This window comes from Ursus maritimus, unplaced genomic scaffold (genome assembly GCF_017311325.1).
Source record: "Ursus maritimus isolate PB19 unplaced genomic scaffold, ASM1731132v1 scaffold_5, whole genome shotgun sequence".
Classification (NCBI taxonomy): Eukaryota; Metazoa; Chordata; class Mammalia; order Carnivora; family Ursidae; genus Ursus; species Ursus maritimus.
Window position 1 is genome coordinate 31,157,535 of NW_024426663.1, and position 25,708 is coordinate 31,183,242.

At 38.1% G+C, this 25,708-nt stretch overlaps 1 protein-coding gene and 1 pseudogene across 13 annotated transcripts in view; both read left to right on the forward strand.

Annotated features, from left to right (window-relative positions):
- The first annotated feature begins 228 nt into the window (after positions 1–228).
- POC5 (POC5 centriolar protein) overlaps positions 229–25,708 on the forward strand; it is a 37,240-nt gene continuing 11,760 nt past the window's right edge. The window contains exons 1-10 of one of the 13 annotated variants that reach the window (XM_040622172.1): positions 229–365; positions 1,633–1,678; positions 3,989–4,084; positions 11,049–11,190; positions 13,118–13,204; positions 15,266–15,471; positions 17,103–17,279; positions 18,921–19,025; positions 20,658–20,837; positions 22,836–22,989. In XM_040622172.1, coding sequence (XP_040478106.1) covers positions 4,001–4,084; positions 11,049–11,190; positions 13,118–13,204; positions 15,266–15,471; positions 17,103–17,279; positions 18,921–19,025; positions 20,658–20,837; positions 22,836–22,989 — 1,135 coding nt within the window. In that variant the 5' untranslated portion in view covers positions 229–365; positions 1,633–1,678; positions 3,989–4,000. Of the gene's footprint in view, positions 1,679–3,988; positions 4,085–10,632; positions 10,872–11,048; positions 11,191–13,117; positions 13,205–15,265; positions 15,472–17,102; positions 17,280–18,920; positions 19,026–20,657; positions 20,838–22,835; positions 22,990–25,708 lie in introns of all 13 variants that reach the window. The other 12 variants (XM_008691278.2, XM_008691277.2, XM_040622173.1 and 9 more) reach the window with 12 other exon arrangements.
- LOC103663841 lies at positions 20,944–22,819 on the forward strand (annotated as a pseudogene).

Sequence of the window (25,708 nt, forward strand, 5' to 3'; positions counted from 1 at the left end):
GCCGCCTCAGTCTGCAGCCGCAGTAGGAACTGAGCACGCGCAGTACTTAGCTCCCAATCGCTGGGCGGGGCTCCCTAAGGCCCCGCCCCCTCGGTACCCGCCGGCGCCTGCGGTGGGGCTCTCCTTTAAGTAACCTAATTCCGGCTTCTCCCGGCTGCGTCCAGAGCCCCGCCCCCGAGTCTGGGACCAATCAAATGCCAGGTTGCTGAAGCTCGTGGCCAATGCACAGGGTCGTCCTTTATTCCTCTCTGCAGTTTGAAACTGTCTGATTGCTGCCAAGGTAGCCGCTGTACCGCTGTTGTTCCGGCGGCGACGCTGCGAGAAGACGGGGAGGCAGGCGTCTGGGTTTGTGGAGAGCCGCGACGGTGGGTAGCGGCGCCCCGGCGGGCCCCGAGCCCCCGACGGAGGCAGTGGAGTGGGGTTGAAAGTGCCTCGGCTCGGGTTTCCGCTCCCGGGACTCGTACAACACCGAGCCGGGGTCGTCTTCCGGGAAACGTGGGCTGTGCTCTTCTGCGGGCCGACAAGGTGCAGACGTTTTCCCTCCAAGGCGTCCGGGAAGAGAGGGCAGGAGTGAGGGGTACTTGAAGTATAGCGATTACTGTCGCCATAGGTTCCGGCCATTTAAAACGTAAAGGGAAAAGTAACCATGGCTAACGCTTTTTAAAGTAAGAGTTTGATTGAAACATGGTGGACAAGAAGGTGGTCGAAGAGAACTTCTAGCCCTTTGCTTACTCACAGCTGCTGTCCTCCTTTGCTTCAGTCCCTTACGTGGGGCGAGGCTGGCGCATCCCCTCTCCTTGCAGCTAAGGTGGGTGAAGAGCGGAGGGACGTCACCCTGCTGCCTGCTTGCACGTTAATTCACTCTGTCTCTTGGGGTTACATTTGAATTCCCGGACCCCTCTTTCCTTATCAACCAGTTATTTACCAAGACGTAATTTGATTTCTCTGGCAGTCGAGAAGTACCCGGAACTTCTTATCTCGTGGTTTCTGGTATCTTGGGTTAGAGAATATTGGAAATTTAGTGAACTGATTCACATCTGCCACCCATTAAAGCAAGCTTCATTTTTCCTCCTCTCTTTCTGAACCTAGAAACAGTAAGAAAATGCTACGATTGTAAAGTTTCAAAGAAACCGTGGTACCTTGCTGGCATCAAAGCAGGGCAGTTGGAAGACTTACAGCATATTTTCCAAAAATACAGTCGTTGTTTTATGGGGGCAGTATCTATTCAGAGACTCTTTTTGAAGTCAGACCCAACTTTTCAGATTCTTTGTTTTTTGAATCATCAGCACGAGCCCACCTCCACTCCTACTATCTACTCGGTATGCAAATACATCCTAAAAGAAGTGAATGAAAATAGAAATGAACCAGGTTACCAGGGTGGTGGATTTGATGTTCATGAAGCAGCCCTTCCTTGCTGGGCATGTGTGTGCTTATTTTATCCTCCCTAATTGGCTTAACTAAAGATAGTCATGCTGTGATTTAGTTTACTTATCACGTGTGTACACAATTATACTCATTGAATAAAGCTAAGTTTCCATGAACAAGTCCCAACCTATGTTTCCATTCTAATATTGTACTCTTCCCTGTGTCTGCCCTTTCTACTTCAATTTCCTTATCTCATTTATTTTTCAGGCCACTGTGATTGAGACCTGTTTCATCTTCTACTGAAATTGTGTAGGTAAATGTCCACAACTTCCTTACTGCCGTATTCAGGAGACCCCAATTTTCATCTTTCTTTGGCATCTGACTCTAAGCACTCCCTTCCCCAAGCTTTTATGATGCTTTTCTTTCTGTTAATTCTACCATTCTGACTTCCTTTTCTGTCTTTGCTGGCTGTTCTCTTCCCCTTTAAATGTTAGTGTTTCTAGTTTTTAGTCTCTTCTCACTACAGTAGTAGGCCTTTAACTTTATTAGGGTTATAGTCTTCTCTGAACACATATTAGAAGCTAAGTATCCTCTTACTAGAAAAATACACATGTGCATTTATACTAAAAATATTGCATGTAATTTGGGTGTATGGACCTCAGAATAAGAACTCTTTCTCACACTCCTTTAAATATGTGATCTTATCCTCTCCCATTTTCAGTATTGCCCATTATGCTGATGATTCCTCAAACTTTCTCTCTAACCTACCTCCAGGGCAGAGCTCCCTCATTGCTTAACTCCAGAAAGCACCATTCACACTGTAGCCATTGTGAATGGCAGTCTTTGGTGCACAGTATAATGGGTGTGGCCAGAGCCTACCTATCTGCAGCTTCACTTCAGTGCCTCACAGGTGCCTCATGCCCAACTCATCTGATACTGAACACATTGTCCTTTCCCCAAGCCTGCTTACCTTCCTACATTTCTTGCCTTAGAGAATGGCACTGTTACCCATCTCATTACCAAGCCAGAAATCTGGAAGTCATCAACATTACAATACAAGCCTAATCATGTCATCACTTGTTTAAAACATTCCAATAATCTCTCTAAAGACCACATTTTTTTGACCTGACATAATCATGAACTACCATGTTCTGGCTGCCCCTTATCTTGCCTGTTCCATCCTTAGCCAAGCCTTGCTCTGCACCCTTTGCTTCAGCCTTACAAACTATGTATGTTCTGCCATACATGCCCATGCCTCTGTGTCTTTGCTTCTGCTGCTGTAAGGCCTAGCACATCCTTACATCTTTTATCTGTCTGTCAGGTCTCAGTACCCGGTTCACCTTCTCAGTGAAAACATACTTTGGCTCCATTCATGGTTCTTCACCCTCATGATCCCACCCCATGAAAAATAGCTACTCCTTCCTCCCTGCTTTGTACCTCTGTTGTTTTAGGGTCTACTAGCATTTTTTTGGTTAGTCATTTATATTCTATATATGTCTGGCTCTCTCTACAGATTATAAAGTCCATGAGGACAGGACTTCCTCATCTTACGTTCCTCGCCATTGTCTTCCATGTAACTGGTGTTCACGTAGTTTGAATAGTCACTATTTGTCCTTCATGGTTTTTTAAAGATTTATTTATTTTAGAGAGAGAACACAAGCGAGCAGGGGGAGTGGGAGAGGGAAAGGGAGAGAGAATCCCAAGGAGATGCCACACTGAGCGTGGAACACGACATGGGGCTCAGTCCCAGGACCCCAAGATCATGACCTGAGCCAAAATCAAGAGTCAGACGCTCAACTGACTGAGCCTCCCAGGCGCCCCACTACTTGTCCTTTAAATAATTTATGTGTTACTAAAAGTGCTTGTTTTATTTTTTTGGTTAAGACTTTCAGTAATTTTTCTATGGCATATAAGAATCTGTTTTTCTGTATAATCTTGCTTTTCTTAAAATAATATTCCCAGATAGTAAGTTTCTCAAGCAAAGAATTTGCACAAATTGTTCATTCTCTCTTGGTGCAGTATCTTACAGGAAAACGTACAGCACACAGGTTGCCACACATTGTTCAAGAACATTGATCATGGGGCACCTGGGTGGCTCACTTGGTTAAGCGTCTGCCTTTGGCTCAGGTCATAATCCCAGAGTCCCGGGATCAAGCCCTCCACCCAGCTCCCTGCTTGGTGGGGAGTCTGCTCCTTGCTTTTCCCTCTCCCTCTGCTTCACCGCCCCCCCCCACCCCCAACCTTGTACTCTCTCTCTTACTCACTCTGCCTCTCAAATAAATAAATAAAATCTTAAAAAAAAAAAAAAAAAACAACGGAGGACATTGATCACAATCTATTATTCTCAACAGACCCCATTGTGGATGTGTCTGACAAGCTCCTGTTTCTCTTTAACCTTTCATGTATTTGTGTCATCTCCTTGACTACATTAAAAACTCACTGATGTTGGGAATTGAGTCTTGTACTATTTTTTTTCTTGCCTAGTTATTTTGTCTGTGGGTGCTCAAGATGCTGAGAGATTTTAACATTTCACAGGATTATTGTTTACAGGATAGGATGTGTGTATATATAAAAAACATGTTATTTTAGTTTAAATATCAAGCGCGTTTCTATTGTTTCATAGTGTTTGCGTAGAATGTCATCAGATGAGGAAAAAGGCTCACTTCCCATCATACAGAATGACTCTGACCGGGGCAGTTCTGTGTCTTCAGATCTTCAGGTAGGAAGTCATGTCTAAATTTGTCGTGAGTTACTTATTTTAAACAGCACAATAAGAGAACCTGGAAATCTCAAGAAATGTGTTTTTTTTTTCTTGAGTTTTTCTCATTATTGCTCTCTCTTCTGAATGCTGTTTCACTTTAATGCAAATTGGTACAATATCAAACCACCCAGAGTTCTGCGGACCTAGATTCCCTTGTGTCCTACTCTAGGTTCTAATCCCTGTTGCTACAACGTTCAGCACGTTCTGCTGCCCAGGACCTGGACAGTGACAGATAAATGGTGTGGTTTTTACATGAACTGTTTTAAATTTCTTTTTATTTCTAAGTGTTTTATTATCAGAAATATGGATTCAGATTTCTAGAATAGCTTTTAAATGAGAGAGTCTGATATGGTATATCTTGAGTTTTATAGTCATATCACTTACGAGGGGAAAAGCTGGACATTATGTTTATGCCTAAATAGAGTAAGTTGTTTTTGACACTGTAATATGAGAAAAGTTTTAGGAAGATATTTTATGAAATATATGTGTTCCTTTAATTGAAATTACAGATTTAGAAATTGGTAAGCTGTTGAAAAAATACCTGTGACTATTTACTAGGATAAAAGTAGTCTAGAATTGTGACATAAATGTTTCATCCTTGCCTTCCCTTTGGATGTACTTCTACCGAGTGCTGTCTTTTAAGGTAACAGTGCTTTCCTGCACTTTTTATCTCTGACTTTTCCAAACTTCCTTCAGGAGAGAATTGATTAACTCATTTATACTTGTGATATTGCGATTTATAATAAGAAAAATATTTTGGTCTTCATGCCTGTTTTTTGCACACAGTTTCAAAAACCTTTGAAATTTCCTAAGTAGTGAGTGTGATAAATGTTTGTTATGCTAATGAGGTGACTTTTGGACCCCACCTAAGGACAGAGGCTGGTTGCTGAGGAGCCCACCACATGTTTAGAGGGTTGGAACTTTTAGTGCCACACACCCTGAGCTCCAGGAAGGGGAGAGAAGCTGGAGATTGAGTTCAGCCACACAATAGCCAGTGTGTAATGAAGCCTCCATAAAAACCCAATGGAAGAGGGTTCAAAGAGCTTCCAGCTTGGTGAATGTTTGAGGTGCTGGGTGACTGGCTTTCTAGGAGAGGGCATGGAAGCTCTGCCCCTCTTCCCCATACCTTGTCCTATGTCTCTTCCATGTGGCTGTTCTGAGTTATAGCCTTCTATCATAAACTGGTAATCTAGTAAGTAAATGTTCCTCTGAGTTCTGTCAGCTGCTCTAGCACATTAAAGCTGGGGAGGGGGAATCTTTGGAAGCTCCAGTGTGTAGCTTGTTGGTCCTAAGCTCAGGTAATAACTTGGACTTGCTACTGGTATCTGAGGTTTGGACTGGGGGAGGTGAAGTCTTATGGGACTGAGGCCTTACTCTGTGGAATCTGATGCTATCTGCAGTAGCTAATGTCAGAATTGAATTGTAGGACACTCAGCTAGTGACTGACGATAGCTTGTTGATGGTGGGAAAAAAACCCACACGTTATGATTGTTGGGTTCAGAACTCTTTAAAAAATGTAAAACCTCGTAAGTTCTTAAATTGTCATTTTGTCAGGAGACAAAGCTTTACATCAAAAGAATAAATTTCCAGAGTAGAATTTGAGAGAAACATGCCAAAAATAATTTTGTGTTACTGGTTACTGGCTTAGAATGTCAGCCCAACTGAGATTCTGTTTCTTAGTAACCGTCAGCTTACAACCCTACTGGTTCTCGATGACAGTTGAAAAACAGCCTGCATTTCCATTAGTGGAAACATTTCAAAATATAAATACCAAAAATGATGTTAAAAATAACATAAAATAACTATATGCTTTTACATATATAGCAAATACATAAAACTGAACATTTTATACTAACGCCCCTTATAAATCAGTAATCCTTCTAAGGGAGTTTTGCTCACTGTCTCAGTTATGTGAATGGTTCATAAAACTATCACTGATAAATGCTGAGGGATGGGCAGCATCCATGGTACTTACTGAGTGATAACGTCCTCTCAGCACAGCTCCACATTGTCAGCCAGTTGCCCTGACCTTATGTGGTATGTATGGGTTCAGCTATAGTTCAGGGTCACACCAGTCCAGCTGTTGTTGGTGGGGAGCAAAATTACAAGTTTTGGTTGTTACTTTAGGATTCTTATTTACCTTAAGACAGGTTATCTTTGACAAGTAAGAATGACAATATTTATTTTGATCCTTAAATTAAAAATAGCCCATTTGGCCCATATCTACATATATGAAACTAAAATAATTATTTAAATAACTGATATTTTAATCTTACCTAAGTTTACATACATATATAAAATACTGTTAATATATACCTACTTACCTCTCCCTTAAGTCATAGTGATTGTTGTGGGAGCTTTGAAATACATGTTTGGTTTTTGGTTTTTTTTTTTCCTTTTCTGATCCAGAACAAAGGACATATTAGGGAAGCAACAAGTTAAACCCACTGACTTCTACTTCCCCCTCCCTTTATAGGCTGGAAGTTGTAATAAACTAACTCTGAGCAAAACTGATTTGGCTAAATCTAGTTATAATTGCCACCAATTAAAAAGTTAATTGACCTCAAAATACAAATATAGGATAGCCACTGTATTAGTTTGCTTGGGCTGTCATAACAAAACGCCGTAGACTGGGTGGCTAAAACAACAGAAATTTATTTTCTCGTAGTTCTGAATGCTGGATGTGCCAAAGCAAGGTATGGCAGGGTCCATTTCTGGTGCGCTCTCTCTTCTTGGCCTGCAGACGGCTGCCTTCTCACTGAGTCCTCCACATGGCCATCCCTCAGTGCACGTGCATGGGCCGAGGGAGGATTCTCTGCCCTCTCTTCTTAGAAGGACACTAATCCTAACATATCAGCACCCCACCCTTATGACCTTATGTAACCTTAGTTACTTTAGAGGCCCCGTCTTCAAATATAACTGCTCTGGGGATTCAGGTTTCAATATATGAATTTGGGGAGGACACAGACATTCAGTCTGTAACAGCCACTTTTTATATGTTCTTAGCTAAAATCAGAAGTTTATTTTGGCTGTTTGGAAGGTATAATAGGGTGTTATTTTGGTTACTTTAACAGGAACCAGGTAAGATTTGCTTAAGTGATTTGCTGAAAAGCCTGAGCTGATACACAGTCTCTGGTAAGTCAGAGCTGATAGGGTGGTGAGGTCCTCTGAGGACCCAGTCTCTTCTCTCCTGTTGCTCTGCCACACCCTAGAGTGTTGACAAGGTTTGTGTCATTGGTGCTAGCTCACTACCACCTCTAACCCAGGCAAAGAGTTGAGTAGGAAGCAAGCAGCTTCCTTTCTAAGGACGTGACCTGAAGTTGTACACATCGTTTCCACCCAGATCCCATAGACCAGGTCTCTTGGCCATATCTGGAGAAAGGGAGCTTGAGAAATGTTGCTGGGTGGCCATTTGTCCAGGTCAAACCCTGAGGTTTTAGCAACTTAAAGGAATAAAGGGAAAACGGATGCCGCTGGACTGTTAGCCTTCTCTATGGTAGGGAGTTACTGAACTTGAAATTTTATATATTTTGTTAGGACTGACTCATTCAGGTTTATAGAAACCAGTAGATTATCTTGTGTATGGTTTCAATTTATCAAACTATTTGGGTGTTTTCTTTTATTGTAATAAATGGGAAACTGATGCGATTCAGGAAATGTATTTTTAAAATTTAAGACTATTTAAATCTATTTAAAGAATTATAGTTCTTTTTGTCAGCATAAAAATTAAATGTATCTGTGATATTCTAAATTACTTTAATAAGAGCCTCCTGCCTCAGTGATAAGGATCATGTGAAATATGAAATACTCTTATTTTCTGTCAGGAAATGTAAGGTTAAAACTCAGACATGTGTTTATTAATATAAAGGGGACATCTCTAACAAAGGAGTTGACCATACCAATACGAAGGGGATTCTTTTTAAAGTTTACTTATTTATTTTAGAGAGTGGGGGGAGGAGCATAGGGCAAGGGAAAGAGAATTTCAAACAAACGCTACACTGAGGGGGAACCCCACACAAAGCTTGATCTCATTACCCCGAGATCATGATCTGAGCCAAAACCAAGAGTTGGATGCTTAACCAGCTGAGCCACCCAGGCGCTCCAAATTCTGATGACTGAGTTTTCTTTCTAATGATTCTCCCATGGGAGTATCTGTTTCTCTTTTGCCATTAGCCTTGACATGTAAAAAGCTGTGTTTGCTATGACTAACATTTACTGTATATAAGTAATCTACGTTAAATATGCGAATCAAGGCTGAAACTGAAACGAAGCCACTTCTTTACATTTAATTACCCTAAAGACTAGCAGTTTTCAAACATCTACCACTATAAACCCTCTTTTCAAACAATTTTACTTCAAATTCCAATAGGAAAAGGTTAAAGCAGAAATATAAGTGTATAGATTTATGTTATAAATGCAAATTTGTGACATTTCTCACAGAGTCAGCAAGAACAATGAAGCTGCCTTTATAAATGCACATTTTACATTGGTGGATAAGAGAAGACCAGCATAGTTTGATAAGCCTGAGTGACCTTTTGGCTTCTATATTGTATTTGGGTTACATGATAGCAAGAAAATTGTAATTCATAACGTAAGTAGTTGAAATGGTAGCTTTTTTGTTTTGTTTTGGGTTTTTGAGTATAGTTGACACACAGTGTTACATTAGTTTCAGGTGTACAACATAGTGATTCAGTTGCTCTATGCATTATGAAAAATTGGTAGCTTTTTAAAAGCATATCTCATCTTCAAATAAACTGATCCAAAGTATACAGAAAGACTGATAGAAAATTTTTGATTCAATGTTGAATCGCCAACAAAATCTGTCACTTCTTCAAACTTTATATAATAAATATAAAAATCGCAGAAGCACCCAGAAGATTCAAACTTGGAATAAGTGCTAAAACTCTTTTGTATTATGATAAACATGTAACACGGTCCCAAGTCATTTGCTACGGCACAGCTCATCACTCTCGTAAGGAGGGACTGGTGCCATCAGAAGTGCTTGAGTGTGAGTGGTTTGAAATTGATGTGGCCACATGAGTTACAGTTGTGCGGTCACCTGTACAGGTTACATGAGCATGTGTGTACAGGTGTGAATTCAAAACAAAAAATAAACTTCTGCAGAGCTACAGCCATTCTAATCCATGACACGTTTGTAAGACTTTGACATGTTACATCGATGGGAGAGGCAGCTTTATCCCAACCAATATAAAAATTTAAGTACATGTAGTTTTGGGCCTGTTAAAATTTGGGCCTGATATATCTGTTGGTGCATGCTCCTTCTATTACTGTTTGTAAAAGAGCTAAATAGCTTAAAAAATGACATTTGAAGAAAATATCGTAGATCCCCTGAAACACCTTCTAGGAAACTAGTTTGAAATGCATTGGTATTGACTACTGACCCGGTATACAAGGTAGTTCCAACGACAGAACTCAGTGCAGTTATGTCTGTTTCTTTGAGAAACACCAAGACACTTACTTCAGTTAGCTGTGATATAATCATGGCTGGAAACTTGGGTGTGGTGGGCAGTTAATTAATTAATCTATGAATATTCTTATTCATAGAAAAGCATAGGGGAAAAGTAAGGATTGCTAATTTTCAGATACTTATACCATATCATAATGGTTTTATTAAAGATAATTCTTTCCTTGATTTAGATAGAATTCACTTAATTCCCTTCAGCAGGTATTGACTATGACCCTTCAAAAAGGTAGTTTTGAGCATTGGTTATCTTCAAACTGAAGATGAATCCAAATAATAAGACAGTTATGACTAATGAGATGGTAGTTCTCTATCTGAATTAAAATTCTTATGGAGAAAAATTAACACAAGATAATCCTTTAGAATAATAACATTCAACATTCTTGAAAACCTTCCCCCCCAATTTTTTTAATGCAAAGATATTCTCTGGGTCCGTGCATAAGACTCTTAGAAATGACATTGGGGAGGGTGTGTGTTGTAATGAGCACTGGGTATTATTATATAAGACTGATGAATACAGACCTGTGCCCCTGAAACAAGTAATACATTGTATGTTAATTAATTGAGTTTAAATTTAAAAAAATTCTTAAAAAGACTCTTAGAAATGACTCTTAGTAGGAATATTTGTTACATCATTACCAATCCCTTGTGAATAGAGACTAAATTCCAGTATATTTTTTACTTCACAGATACCATTTTCTGATTTGGCTAAAAAAATAGCTAAGTATCTATGTTAGGAAATTACAATTTTTTTAAACCTGAGGAATATTCCTGTAAGGTCTACGCTTTATAACCTCTATTTTTTTTTTTTATCACTTCTCTCTCATGTGCCACGAAGGTGTCAGCAGGTAGAGTGGAACAGGTTTGCATTCATGTTTTCTTTTTATCTTCAGTAATTTTTCTCTTCCAATATTTCCCTTATACTCTTTCCATGCTGTGAAAAGAGACTCAGGGTTGTTGCTAAGTGGCTGTTGTTGGATCATGGCTGTTGGTAAGCAGAGTCAACACTCCTTTTAATCCCTAGACTGTCCTATTGTGGCGTCTTTGGGAGCAACATTTTCAGACTAAGTTTCAGAAAAGGAGAAGTGGCTAATCCTGTCTCTGCGCACCTGCAAGTAGCTGCCAGCTGAGGGAGGGCTCTTCTGCCTCGGAGCTGCTGATTGGTTTGAGGCCACTACTCTAGGTAACCTTTGTGTCCGCCTTGCTAAATTGACTTGCTGAAGGAATCTGTGGACTAAAGTACTATCACTGGAAGAACTTCGGGTAAGTTTATCTGTTGGATTTGTGTTGTTTTTAAGAAAGTACACATTCCTTATGACTTGGGAATACTATTTTGAGAACTGAAGTAGAGAACATCTTCAATTGGGCCTTTATTGTTCTTTGCCTGAATGTCCATTGTGACTGTGTTATAATACATTCTTTGTTATTGGCTTCTCATAGGAAGAGTATGAAGAACTGCTTCGTTATGCTATCGTGACTCCAAACATTGAATCAGGTACTTCACAGCCATGTCATTCTAAGGGAGAAGTGGTACCAGATGTGAAGGTTCCTACTATAATTGATGATATTCTTCATAATCAAGGTTATGTATATTTTTAAAGATATTTCTTAATTTGTTATTGAGCTCATGAATGCTATTGATGTAGGATTGCAAAAATACTTCTCCAGTGATTCTTCTCAGTCAGTCCTGTGTATCACCATCGTCTGGGGAAACTTTTTCCATTTTAATGTGTTACTCTTGGTTCTTATGTGAAAGCTGGATTTTTATATGAACTTTGACTATTCCTTTTATGAAAAATAATAAAGTAACACGGTAGCCATTGTATGTCTCTCAGTGAAATATACTGCATCTCTACTTGTTCCAGTCGGTTCTATACCAGGATTATCTTGGAAACTAAATGCCCAAGACCCCAAATTAAATATGTTCCATAGGTTGCCCTCAGCACCTTTTAAGTTTATGAACCATTGCTAGGACTTTGTTGGCAGTATTTCTATGAATATGGAAGACTATTTGGATTATCGCCGCAAAGGTGAACCCATTTTGGGCTATGTCAGTGACAGAATTGAAAGCTATACCTGCCAGGAGGTATATTGATAGATGAATGAAAGGTGGAAAAGGGAGGATAAAGCTCCTTTCACCTATCCATTCCTTGTTCAGTAAAGTACAAGATCCCAGACAGCTCACTCTAAGTAAATATTCCTTAAAAGGGCACAGAAAGCCCTCTTAAGATGGCCCTGGCAGTGGGCAGTTACCAACAGTAGGCATAACTCGAAGGATCTTTCCTTAAAGGCACATGACACAGCCTCCTCAGAGTCAGCGGGCTCCTGGGTTTCTGGGAAGTTACAGCCCTGGTATTTGGTTCCTCTCCCTCTGTAGACATGGAGTTTTCATTGCTCTACAGTCTTCAGCCTACTGCACTGTGTCATCAAATAGGGCCAGAACCTACCACTGAAACCAAATTTTAATGGATTTCAAGAGCTAGGGCCTTGGGATTTATTCATTCTGTGTCAGTGATCTTGAACATGTTTTGATTACACTGGGTACCTTAACCTGTACTTCCTACTGAACAAACCCAAAGTGCTGCATACTGTCTTATAAAATACGTAAATAGTCAATCCATGTGTTCGCCATCTGTGCCTCTACCCTTTCGGTGGTCACCAAAAGCTTGTTTCCTTTTCCACTGGCTGCAGTACTACTGTGCCACTGTTCCCAGTGATACAGTATGGGATTCCTTTCCTTGCCCCAACTCTCCATCCTTTCAAGGTCATCACTTGGGATTTAAGACCCCTGTTCTTTTCTAGCATGGAAGATAGTATTTATTCATTAATACTCTGCATTTTTCACAAAGGGTTTGAGATCTAAGCATACAACACGCCGTGAATTTAGATATCCCGATTCACACGTAGACTTGGTTAGAATTTATAAATTTATCATCCCATTTTCTCCTCTTGGTATTGCTGTTGCTTGGTATAAGCAGGATATGTGGAAGTTGGCAAAGTATATATAAGCCATATATATATATATACACAGCCATTCTTGTGAAGCTTTCCCGTTTTTTTTTTCACCATGTATTGCCTGAGGGTTCCTAAGGGAGAAGTGAGGCAGTCCCTGTTCTGGGGGAACTGCTGATACTTCAGTTTGATTGCAGCTAGTGGAAAGCAGCAGGCCCCTGGAAATATCCGGTGTTGTAAGATAGTATAGCTTCTTCTAAGTTCTAATGTCATTCATCTACTTAGTCTCTTAGTGCAAATTGAATGCTATAGTAGGCTGAATTCTCTTTCATCTATATTTGGTGGGTAAAGTTGAGCTTACTAATGATACAGTAAGACGTTTTCTAGTCTCAGATTTTTTCTTTCTTCTTGTTCTTTGTCTTAGTGTTCCTCTNGTTGTATTTTGCTTCTTCTAAAATCTTAGCTACTGTTACCTTCTTAACTTAGGTATGTGCGATTAGGCATTTGATATGAGTGGTTTGGCTTAATAAAAAAATTTTTTTAAATTTTCTTTTCAGCAGCAAATAGCCCTGTAGTAAGAGAAACAAGGATGGAAGTTGGAAAAGGATGTGATTTAAATATTTCAAGTCATTCAAAGACAGATGGTATGACTTTTCCTTAGCTTGTTTTTATTAATATACAACATTGTGTGGTTTGGTGAATATTATTTGTGTTGTAAGAGGAATAATTTCAGCATATTATTTATTGTCAGGAGTTTTAAATGTTGCTGTTGCTAATTTATTAACTAAGACTATTTAAAATAATTTCATAAAATTCTGAAATAGTGCAATTAAGACAGGTTAATGTATTACAGTATGTGGCATCCTTTCTTTAAAACTGCTAGGTTAGAGGGCAAATACTTTAAAAGAATTAATAAACTCAGAGAGTTTGGCCAATTTAAATGTTTTCACGAACCAGTGCATTATTTCCCAACATTCAGGCATTTGTGTCTTATCTTCATACCATTTGTTCTACCATTTTGTGGGTTTTTTTTAGATATATTTATTTTTCGCTTAAATTCATTAAAAAGAAAATTTGTATGTGTCATTGCTGATTATAGCATTAAACTAATAAATCCTTTTTATAAATAGAAAACAATCGTAAAAATAAATGCAACTAAAACAGAATTATTAAGTTTTGATTGAATACTGCTGGTGGTGTTGTGTTCAACATGGGGTCTGCTTTTTCTTTGTTGAAAGCAGAGAGGAGCAGATGTAACAGAGGTTATAAAAGCATACTAGCACCAGATTGAAACTTTTTCTTTGACACAGAATGTTTAAAATAATTAAAGTAGAACACTTTCCTTGCCCTGTGACTCAGTGTTATATAATGTATGGGCCATTTAAGCCACCACATAAGAAATGCCTCTGTCCTTTGTCTCCTGACTGGTAAATTAAAGGCTTGGGCAGTGTAATCCTTGGGGGGCCTTTCAAGTTCTTCATTTATCTGTTTTTTAAAAGGTGAATATATGTTTTAAAAAATAAAAAGCTGAGCCTCTTGCTTTACCCATGAGTGCAGATATTATCTGTGAAATCTAGTGAAAGAGAACATTCATGTACTTGGTCAGTCTGCTTTATTCTTTGGGCTTATTCTTCAGAATATGTAGGTAATGTCTCATGGTTGACTAGCCTGAACCATCTGTTGATGAATTTTTTATGTAAAAATATATATTAGGGAATGATTTTCCCTTTTGCAAAGAATTCTTGGTTTACTTTGAAGTAACAAGTTCTATAGTAGCTTTATCTTTGTTTGACTTATCTCATTCACTAAGGAAGACAGGGAGGCCTTTTAATCTTGGTTATTAGGACCCTTATAACAAAAGCAAGATATGTGAGAAATGATAATAAATAGTCTCTAAATCTAACAGGCACGTGTGATAAAATAGTAACCTTTTCTGTGTTGTGCTTTTTAAAGGTAGATGCCAGTTCTCCTTCTGGCTCTGGCTTTCACGCCTACCTCCATCCTCCCACCACGTATATTAGCAGAGGGTGGGAATTACATATATATGAGTATACATATATAGATGTATATATTGTCACCTATATGTTGAAGGCCAATAGTGTGCCTTACAACTGATTATCTGATAACACCAAACTACTAGTCTCTTTCTTCTTAGAGAGTTGCATTTTAGTGGTGTTAAAATCCATACCAGTGTTTTACATAAAGTAATAATGATCTGTATACAACCACTGGGACCTTGGTTAGTTGCTTAGCCCTTTCTGAACCTCTTTCCTCATCAGTAAAGTGGAGATAATAATGCCTTTCTCTTAGGGCAGCATGTATTATGAGAACCCCTCTTTACAACACTTTTATTATAGGAACATAGTGAGCACTTGGTAAATGTTGATATGATGATGCAGATGATAATACCTTCAGCTCAGGCTGGACCTGGATATATGAAGCATCCTTGATTGGGATAGAAGTTGTTTTGGGGGAGGGAGGGTAGGTGGCATCTCCTGCTGGTCAGTTCTGAATCAGTGACAGTACTGAAATTACAGTATTAATTTCAGCCTAAGTGCAGTTTAAGAGTAAGTATACTGAAAGGTCATTTCTCTGCATTTTGCACTGCCTCCGTAGGCAACTGACATCTCACCCTCCATTAGAACTCCTTACATGTGGGTTATCCATCCTCCAGCCTGACCACCACGCCTTTCCCTCCTCTCCAGGGTCATCGCCAGTGTCGTCACCGAGGAAGCCCTCACACCCAGTCATGGATTTTTTCAGTTCTAACCTCTTAGGTGACTCTTCCTCACCGGCGTCTATTTCTAGTCATGCAGACGTCCATGAAATCATTGTGAGCGATTTTCTTATTTCTGATGAAAACCTTCAGAAGATGGAAAATGTACTGGATCTTTGGAGTTCAGGGCTTAAGGTATTACACTTGTTCAATTATGGTTGTTTAGTATGTAGTATAACATTTCTGCTCCTGATCCCATTATTTACTGTTTTCTTTGAATCAAAAGATTTTGTGAAAAGAATCTTCAGTTTCCTGAGAAGATCAGTCCATTGTTTTAAATCGGTACTTCTCAGTCTTTAATGTCCATATGAGGGGCGCCTGGGTGGCGCAGTCGTTAAGCGTCTGCCTTCGGCTCAGGGCGTGAACCTGGCATTCTGGGATCGAGCCCCACATCAGGCTCCTCTGCTGGGAGCCTGCTTCTTCCTCTCCCACTCCCCTTGCTTGTGTTCCCTCTCTCGCTGGCTGTCTCTGTCTGTCAAATAAATAAATAAAATCTTTAATGTCCATATGAATCTTCTGGGGATCCTGTTAAGCTGCAGCTTGTCGTTCAGTTGGTCTTGACTAGGGCCCGAGATGATGCATTTCTAACAAGCCCCCAGGTGATTCTGCTAGTTCAGGACCCATACTTTGAAGAGCATACTTTTCAATAGTTGCTGAAACAGCCCTGCAGGTTCCACTGCATTTCTCAGATGATTTTAAAAAGCTCAGCCTATGTGTGATAGAGACATCTATTGAACCCTTACCATATCATAGCTGTAACTACGGGAAATGTCTCCTTTCATATGAAACACAAGATCCAATTTTAGCAACGTATATTCATTTTATAACTGCTTTTAGCAACCACAGTGTGTAACTGCTAAGACTATACAAACTGATTATTTTAGTGATATTATTGGCCTCTAAACAGAACAAAGTATTACAGAAATGGCTTTTTTTTTTTTTTTTGCTATTTAGTATTAGAACAGAGAAAATGACAGTTTTTCTGAAACATAGTTTGAGAAAACTGATTTCATATTCACAGTGAAATTATGGTCATGAGAGTTCTATGGCATTTATATTTCTCTATGATTTGGAACCATAAATTCTAGAAGTAATCTTTTAGTATAGTTGTTACCATTTTGCCCCTTGGAACAGGTTTCAGACTTCTAATCATGGTGCAAGTCCAGTGGACTGGCTACTGCCAGTCATTTAATTTGTTCTATGTTCAGTTAATCATATTGTTACCCAGTTTTTTTGATAACATGATTATTTGTTATTTTTACTTATGCCAGTCAGTAGGATAAAATGGGATCAGACGTAGCAATCTGTTGTAAGATGTCCTTTGTGATAAATGATTTGGGGGAAGAAAGCATCAGTCCCCATGGTTTCCACTATCCGCCTCTATCTAAATAACTCCCCAGTCCTATGGCTGAGCCTAGGTGCAACCCCCGCATTTCTGCTTTCCCTGATCCATCTTAATATGGACATTAACGTCCTTGAATAAAGTATCTGTTTACCAGTGAAGGAGACCTGAAATTTTTATTGAAGAACAAGGTTTCATACAAAATAACTTAAAATAGTAAAAAAAATTCACTTCCCTAGTATGGCGAATGTGAACTGAACAGAGCCGTGACTGTTGAACTTGCAAACATTTTCATTAGTAGTTTTATAAATAGCTCTTATGCTGATTGCTTGTTCTGATTATTTTTAATGTTTCTTAATTTCAGTGTAATTTTAAGAAGCAGTGTTAAACAAACTGCTTAATTGCTGGTGTACTTATTTTTCAGACAAACATCATATCTGAACTAAGCAAATGGAGACTTAATTTTATTGACTGGCACCGAATGGAGATGAAAAAAGAGAAAGAAAAACACGCAGCACACTTAAAACAACTGTGCAACCAGATCAACAGCTTGAAGGAGCTGCAAAAAGCCTATGAAGTTTCCATCGGGAGAAAAGATGAGGTCTTCACTTTTATGTTTCTTTTTAAGTGAGATGCAGTAAAGATCTTGCTAGGTAATAAACACCAGGAACTGGTTATTTAGGCCATACAAGATACAAAGGGAAGATTGTTTCAGAAACTGGAAAAAAAAATAGATGCATAAAAATAAGATACATTCATCCTATTAAACATCCCAGGGTCATTCATTTAATCTTTGTCACCAGCGTCAGTGTGCTTGAAGTTTTAAAAGTGCATGCTGTCAGAACACTAATTGTTTTCCCCAGTCTTTTTTCCCTAATTGCTCTTAAGAGAACATCACGGGAGCTAGCATTACCCACATGTTAAACCATGTTTTTAGGGGCTATTTTAAGTATCTCACATTTTATTTGTGATATGTCTTTTTTCATTGATGAAGTCTTTCTCCTTTTATTATAGACACAGGGAGCATTTTTTTTTTTTTTTAAGAGAGAGCGCCAAGCACCTGGGAGGTGGGAATGGCAGAGGGAGAGGGAGAGCAAGGAGGCCGACACAGGACTCGATCCCCGTGCTGGGATCATGACCTGAGCCAAAGGCAGACAGTTAACCAACTGAGCTACCCATGCGCCCTAAAATATTTTAAATATATGTATTTTTTAATTTCAAAGTATCACACACAAAAGAGTGTACATGCCCCCAGTTTGAAAATGAATAAGATGAACAGCTATGTGCCACCATAGAGCTCAAGAAATGGAATATTACTGGTGCGCCTGGGTGGCACAGCGGTTAAGCGTCTGCCTTCGGCTCAGGGTGTGATCCCGGCGCTATGGGATCGAGCCCCACATCAGGCTCCTCCGCTATGAGCCTGCTTCTTCCTCTCCCACTCTCCCTGCTTGTGTTCCCTCTCTCGCTGGCAGTCTCTATCTCTGTCGCATAAATAAATAAAAAATCTTTAAAAAAAAAATGGAATATTACTAATGTCTTAGCATGTGTGCCCTTTTCCACTTTTGAAAATTATTTAAAGAGCCAGAATAAATCTCTCTCAGTAAATATGCCCAATTTACTAAATCTTGCTTTAATATGGCCAGTTTCAAATATATATATTTCAGCTACTCAGTTCTTGTAAGAGAGAATATCATTTTAGGATTTAAAAGCCTTCATAGATTTTTTTTTTTAAAGAAGGAAAACCTGAAGAAGTACATTATAATATAAATATTGTTTGCTTTTATGAGTTTGTTAAATCCAGAAAATTCTTAGCAACTTCTCATCCAAGGTACCAAATGTATTTGGGGACCAGAAAGATATTTAAAACCTGGTCCCGCCCTCAAGTCTAGTGAACAAAAACTTTCTGTATACATAGCAAAATATTCAAATGTGTAGTTGTGTTTCTTGAATTAAATGTCAATGACCATATTAATTTTCATATACATAAACTTTTTTTGGTGATTACCAAGATACACATAATGAAGATTTTCTTTTCTCTTTCGTGCCTCTTCATTCATTGATACGTAGTGCATTCATGTGGTCAAGTTTTTTGGTCTGTTTAAAGAGAATAATGAGGTTAACTGGATGAATGTACTAGTGATGCATAGGTATTCTCTTGGGCATTTTTTGATATATGAGAAAGTCACTTCACCAATTACTGTTATTGTAACATCACAATAATTGGGTTAATTGCCGTTTACAGGTGATTTCTAGCTTGTCTCATGCCATAGGCAAGCAAAAGGAAAGGATAGAGTTGATGAGAACATTCTTCCACTGGCGAATTGGCCATGTTAAATCCAGACAGGATGTAAGTATAAAAACAAAATGGTAACTGACAGATATTAGACTCCTGAACTCAAAAGGGTTTAGGATCACATTTTAGAGTTATTGTTAAAGTCAAAGAAAGATTTGTTTTCTAATAAATCAAAATGAATTTATAATTTAATGTTGCTCTTATTTCAAAGGATTTTGATACAGTTTGGGGAAAAAAATACCTCTTATATTTTATAGACCAATTGATCTGTCATTTCCTACTTCATAGTAAGTAAGGATCATACCTGACTTATAGATGCCCTCATCATGGAACCCCTTTAACAAATTTAATGTTAGATGTGATTATGTGGAAAAAGAATTTGTAATCTTTAACATATCAATGCTTCTTATATTGTTTCTACTTCAGAAATGCCTGAATATATCCTCTTCATAAAGAGCCAGTACTATATCAATATATTATTAAATTGTGTGAATGTTTATTGTGTAGACTTGCCTTAGAGTGAGAATGAAAGAAAGCCATATCTGTATAGCTTTTTAGAAATTATCTTTAGTTTGTTTATAAATTAAACTTGAACATCTTTATTTTAATTAATTAAGAGCTGACTCAGTATAGCAGAGTAAATATAAACTAAGAATAATAAATTACTGTATCAGAAGTGGAAAAGTATGAGAATATGTGTATATCCCACAGGAAGACAGAGTACAGAGACTCAAGAGTATAGGGGATGGATGTGTGTGTGTGTGTCTTATTTGATGCTCATGTGAGCCATGGCGTGATCTCTGTGCATTTACTTCTAAGAGAGTAAACTTACGGAAAAGGTACTACTATCATGGAACAGGATTTCTCTTTAAAGGATACTTTCTAGTACTTTCATTGTTTATTAATCCAAGTAGATTAATTCTACACTAATCATATTGAAAAGAGCTATTTACATGAGAATGCCATATTTTGAAAGTTATTTATCAAGTGAAATAATGAGAATATATTATGTTTAAATGTTAGTTGAAATAGTTGAGACTGCCATCAGTTTTTGAATAGCTTTTTAAATTTAAGAAAATTGAAATTGGAGCTACTTCGTCAAAAGAATTTAAATTCATGGATAAAAGAAGACTGGCATATGCTTCTACCTGGATCTGTTTGGCACTGTATATATATAATAGCAAAGTGTGTGAATTCAATTAGCCTTGCTTGCAGTGGCGGCCACCAAGCCAAAGAGGAAGCAGTGGCACCTGCAGCCACGGGCATCAACCTCTTGACCTTGCAGCCACTCTCTCTAGTTTGCCTAGGCCTGCTTTCAGCTAAAAGGTGCTGCAGATTCATAACTCCAATGGCAAGTTACTCATTTCCTTTCATTTGTTTTTGTTTTGTTTTGTTTTTTCTTCCTAATTTGATTGGTGGCATACAGCAATGATGTAAAGATAGGATCTGAGGTTCTGAAATGAGGCAAGGTGGCTTCTCCCTTTCTACTTGTGTGACATGGGCAGCTTACTTAACCTCTCTAAGCCTGTTCTCCTGTCTGCAGGAGATACGATATAATATGATTACACAGGATTAGTTGATAACGTACATACACTGCTTACCACAGGGTTACATTATGTCTTTTAATATCACTACCAATATATTTAACCAGTCACTGTGTTTTTGAGGTATATTACTTTCATTTAGGTCTATGAAGGTAAACTAGCTGACCAGTACTTCCAGAGAACTTTACTGAAGAAAGTCTGGAAAGGCTGGAGATCCATAGTACAGAAGCAGTGGAAAGATGTGGTAGAACGAGCTTGTCAAGCAAGAGCAGAAGAAGTTTGTGTCCAGATTTCCAATGATTATGAAACCAGAGTTGCTGTGGTAAACTTTTTTTTATACTTCCACTTCCTTTTAATAAAAATTAAAAAGATAAAAAACTGTTTATTGTTGGGCAGAGTAACCCATTTCTCCAGTTCCGTTTAATGCCATGTGGGTTCAAATGAGACTTCCTGGCAGAGAACACTGGTAAGGCAGACCTGCAGAGCTCCAGACTTGTTTTGGCTGTCTTGCATGTACATTTCCTTTGGAAATGTAAATCACCTATAGATCCTTACCTTTCTAAGAAAGCATGCTTTCTTATGCTTCTTCATTTGGCCTTTATTGAGCCAAAAGTAAAGACCCAAAACAAAAATGTTTATCCTTATGTTCTGATAAGGTTGATATAAAGCAGTTGCATATAAGTTGAAGTTATTTTCCCGTTGACTTTTACTAATAAAATAAACATTGTTTCCAAAGGAAAATATTTGAGACCCAAAATGAAATAAAAACCATAGTGAAGAATGCAGTAGGCCTTTTGAAATCAAATATTTTTTAAAACCCCTTTTTTTCATCATTATAGCACTAAGTTCTTAATGTCAAAAATAAGATTCATTGTATAAGTAATTTTCTGCAATTCAAAATGACATGCAAAAAAAAATTCAGTCCCTTCAGACTTGGTCTGCAGGATAGACTGTTGTACCTAATGTCACTTTGTGCTTAAATTCTATAGATAACGTTTAGTTAAAAAGAGAGAGAGAAAGAAAGGAAAGAGAGAGAGAGAGAAAGAAAAAAGAAAAGAAAAAAGAAAGAAGAAAGAAAGAAAGAAAGAAAGAAAGAAAGAAAGAAAGAAAGAAAGAAAATGATTGATCGATTCTGTTAATAGTGCATTTAGGAATTTTTTCCTGAAGAGATAAGAGCCTGTCTATGGTTCTTAATGTAGTTTGTTTAATAATCTACATAAGTTTTATGGTAAGAAATGACATATCTATTTGGTATAATTAAAACACATCAGCAACATTTGGTGGGACCGGCGTGAAATTCCCCTTGTTTGAAACTTGATTTTATGGTTAGAAATGAGAATGGTTGGTAGAGACAGTAGAGGTAAGATGCATCATTTAAATGCAGCCATGTGGTCCAGCCACACCAGCTCATTTTGGTCTCCATCACGGACAGCCACCATGCAATGGGAGCACTGCCCGAGTTATTGGGACCCTGCTGAGAACTGTTGACAGGCAATCAACAGAAGTCACTAACAGCTTCTTTTCAGTACCTCCCAACGAGTCAAAGGATGAGATAACTGTTGACATGGCTGGTACCCAACAGGCGGTGACATTACAGAGCACCCTGTGCTGATCCATGAGCACTATGGCAGGGCAGTCCCCGTCCCCATTCACCTCATTGTGGACACGAGCCTCCAAGAGCATCAGGGCCTATGTCAGCACTTTAATGGGTGACCCTGGGAGTACCATGGGGGTGATGTTCACACCTCTGGCAGTGAAATATGCATATTATGACACTGAATACATTGGAGTTGACCTGATCATGAAGACCTGTTGGAGCCCCAACCAGGTGTTCAGATTCAAGCAATTTGCAGCAAGTAGGGGCATCAGTCACATCAAGGATACCCTAAGCACAGAGTATACAGACCATGTGCTGTCTGGAAAGGTGTCAGCTGACAATAGTGTGGGCCGCTTCTTGAGTAGCCTGGTTAACCAAGTACCCAAGATAATTCCCAGTGACTTTGAGACCATGCTCAACAGCTACTTGGCCAATCTCTCAGAGTCACAGATTGCCCTCAGTGAGAAACTCGTAAACCTGTGAATGGGCGCCAAGCAGCACTCCGGCCAGTCTGGGAAACCCTAGGACTCAATGTAGTGAAGTAGAATGGTTTCCTTGCGGTTTGAGTCACATTGAGTCAGCCAACTCCTTGTGACTCTAAATAAACATAGCCTGCCTTTTGTAAAAAAATAAATAACTTCACAGTGTAAGTCTATTTTTTGAATAATTAATATCCTTTTGTCTCAAATATTTTTCTTCTTTTTAAAAATTCCCCTTATTTAGTTATCTGGAGCTTTGGAAAATGCAAAAGCTGAGATTCAAAGAATGCAGCATGAAAAAGAGCACTTTGAAGATTCCATGAAGAAAGCTTTCATGAGGGGTGTGTGTGCATTAAATCTTGAAGCCATGACTATATTTCAAAACAGAGGTGATACAGGTTAGTATTTTATATAAGGTTTCCTGCCTACTTTCAAAAAGAATTTGAGGAGATTTCAGTGATGGTGTGGTCTATAGTACTGATTTTCTGCAGTGACCGTGTCTTGTCCAGGTACTGGTATTTTTAACTTGGTGGTGTATATCCAGTTTTAAATCTGCCATGAAAATTCACTCAGTTTTGGTTACTTATGGTATCTTAGATCTGATCAAGTAAACTGTCAACTCTTAAGTGTTTAGGCTTAATGTTAAAATGATGTTTTGAATGTAAAACATAATTTTAAGGCTCTTTTAATTAATAATGCCTTCAAGTACAAGATTTTTATTTATTTATTTATTTTTTAAGTAGCCAAAATCTTTGGATCATTTTGTTAATTAAATTATTTATCTAGTCATGGTTTCCCATTTTAAAAATTACTTGTCTTCAATTCAAGAGAGGCCTCAACTAAAACTAATTTTCAACAAATATAAATATAGGCCTATCTACAGAAGTCAAGTAAAATAATTTTATTTCAAGTAAAGAAAAGTCCACGTATTAGCTGGGATCTGTGTGGTTTATGTGGGTGTTTCTTCAGCAGGGTTTAGAATAGCACATGACTAGAATCTTTGCCACTAATTTGTACTGAGGCCTATTTTCCTTAGTGGGTTTTAGTTTTCTTCTCTGAACAAAGAAGATAATATAAATCCTCCCTACCTGCTTCACAGAGGGTTCTTGTGGAAATGCAATGAAATATAATTGGAAGCTCTTTAAAAGACAAAACATACTTTGGCATATGATAGTAATGATATAATTACTGCAGTCTTAATTCAAGTCAGCCTGTTTTATGTAAATATATAAACTTTTTTGCAGTATATCCTCATATTAAATCATATTTGAGATTCACAGTTTATTTATCAATGAGATAATTTCATTTTGTAACATCATTAACATTCCAATCCAGTGAATAACTTTTCTTTGATTGTCATACCTTCATTTTAAAGCATCTTCAGATATTTATTATTTAAATTGGGTGTGTTGTGGATGCTTCCAAGTTAAGGCAAACAAATAACTTTTTTCTGAAGCAGTCATGGTGTGTGGTCCCCATGCAGGTTATAAACTTAGAATCCTAGAATCTCAGGGCAGAATAGTGTATCTTGCTAATACCCAAAGGAGTACTTGAATTCTCCAAAAAAAATAGTCTTTTGAGTGTCAACACTGAAAACAAACTCACCACCACCAGTTATAATTATTAGCAAGTTGTATGTATTAAATTGAAGAATTTAATTATCTACTTATAACAGATCGTAGATTTCACAAGTGACAAATTATACTTCCTACATTCAATTATAAGAGACCTGTTTCTCATAACCTACATAAAGAAGGTTATGAATTGACTAGGACAGAGTATTTTACCACCTTAATAAATTTACTGTCTTAAATTTTAAATTCAAATACAGCTTTGTCTCCTACAGGCAAATATTCAGAACAGGATTTGGAGAAAATGTATTCTGATAATTACAGAACATGATTTGTTTTGCCCCTGTTGCTTCTAAATCTCCTTTTATCTGCAGCTAATGCCAAGTTCTGGGATCTTAACTGTTTTGAGTGGCCTGGTGGTCTGTTTATCATCACAATGGGGGATAAAAATGACAGGAATAGTAAGACACACACTAGCAGTAGTGTTGGTAGAGCTGCCAAAAGGAAAAGTTCAGTGTAAACTAATGCTGGGTTTGCTCTGTGATGTGTAATTTTGTGGCTACCTACCCCGATAGTGGTCTATCTATCGTGTCACAGCACAACAAATACTTGGGTTTTGTGTGTCTGACTCTCTGCTGTCTGTGATATGCAGTGTGTCTCATGCCGTGTAGTATCCTAAATCTTAAAGATTGGAAATTAGAAGTTTTATGAGGAAAGCAAAATGTGACAATAAAAATGGCCTTTAAAATGGTACCTGCCAAATATTAAAGCAATTTTTGGAACAGTAGAAAAATGCTTTACAGATGAAAAAACGTATTTATCCCAGTTAAAATGAGAGTAATGATTAACCTTACGGTGATTGGCCAGAAAGGAACTGCATCTCTCAGCCCACCTTAGCAAGAGTTATCACCTACCTCTATTCCAGGGAATCCCATGTGAGAACTCACCTTTGTACCGGTTCAATCCCTGATAAGTCTGCCACCCACCTAAAAAGACAATAGTCAGAATCACTTGCTATCAAAAACATGTTAAAAACTCTGTGTGTTTTGTTCTTAAAGTATTACTTTATATTGAATTAGTCCCTCTCATCAAAGGATTTCAAAGGGTCTGTGCATTTTAATCCTCATTAAACTTTTTTAATGAGGTACTATTACTCTGTTTTATATAAAGATAGCCTAAGAGAAGGACTTACACAGAAGCCCAAATTTCCAATACAAAGAGGACAACATCAAAAACCACTTAAACATAGGGTTATATAACACCCTCTATTCAGACATTCTGAAACATCTCAGTGACTGAATTTCCAAACCCTTACCCTGGTGTTAGCTGCCACATAGATGCAGTTTAAGTGGAAATTTTAACCAAATTCTAATACTGGAGGGGAAATCTAAAGTTTGAAGAAATGCTTTGCTCCAGCTTCTGGAAGCCAGTGTTACTCCTTTGATCTAAGGGTAAGATTCATTTTTGAGAGAAGGTTATCATATACGGTGTCACTAAAATCAGGTAAGTGTGCAAATATGCCTTAATTCATGAGTTATATAATCCA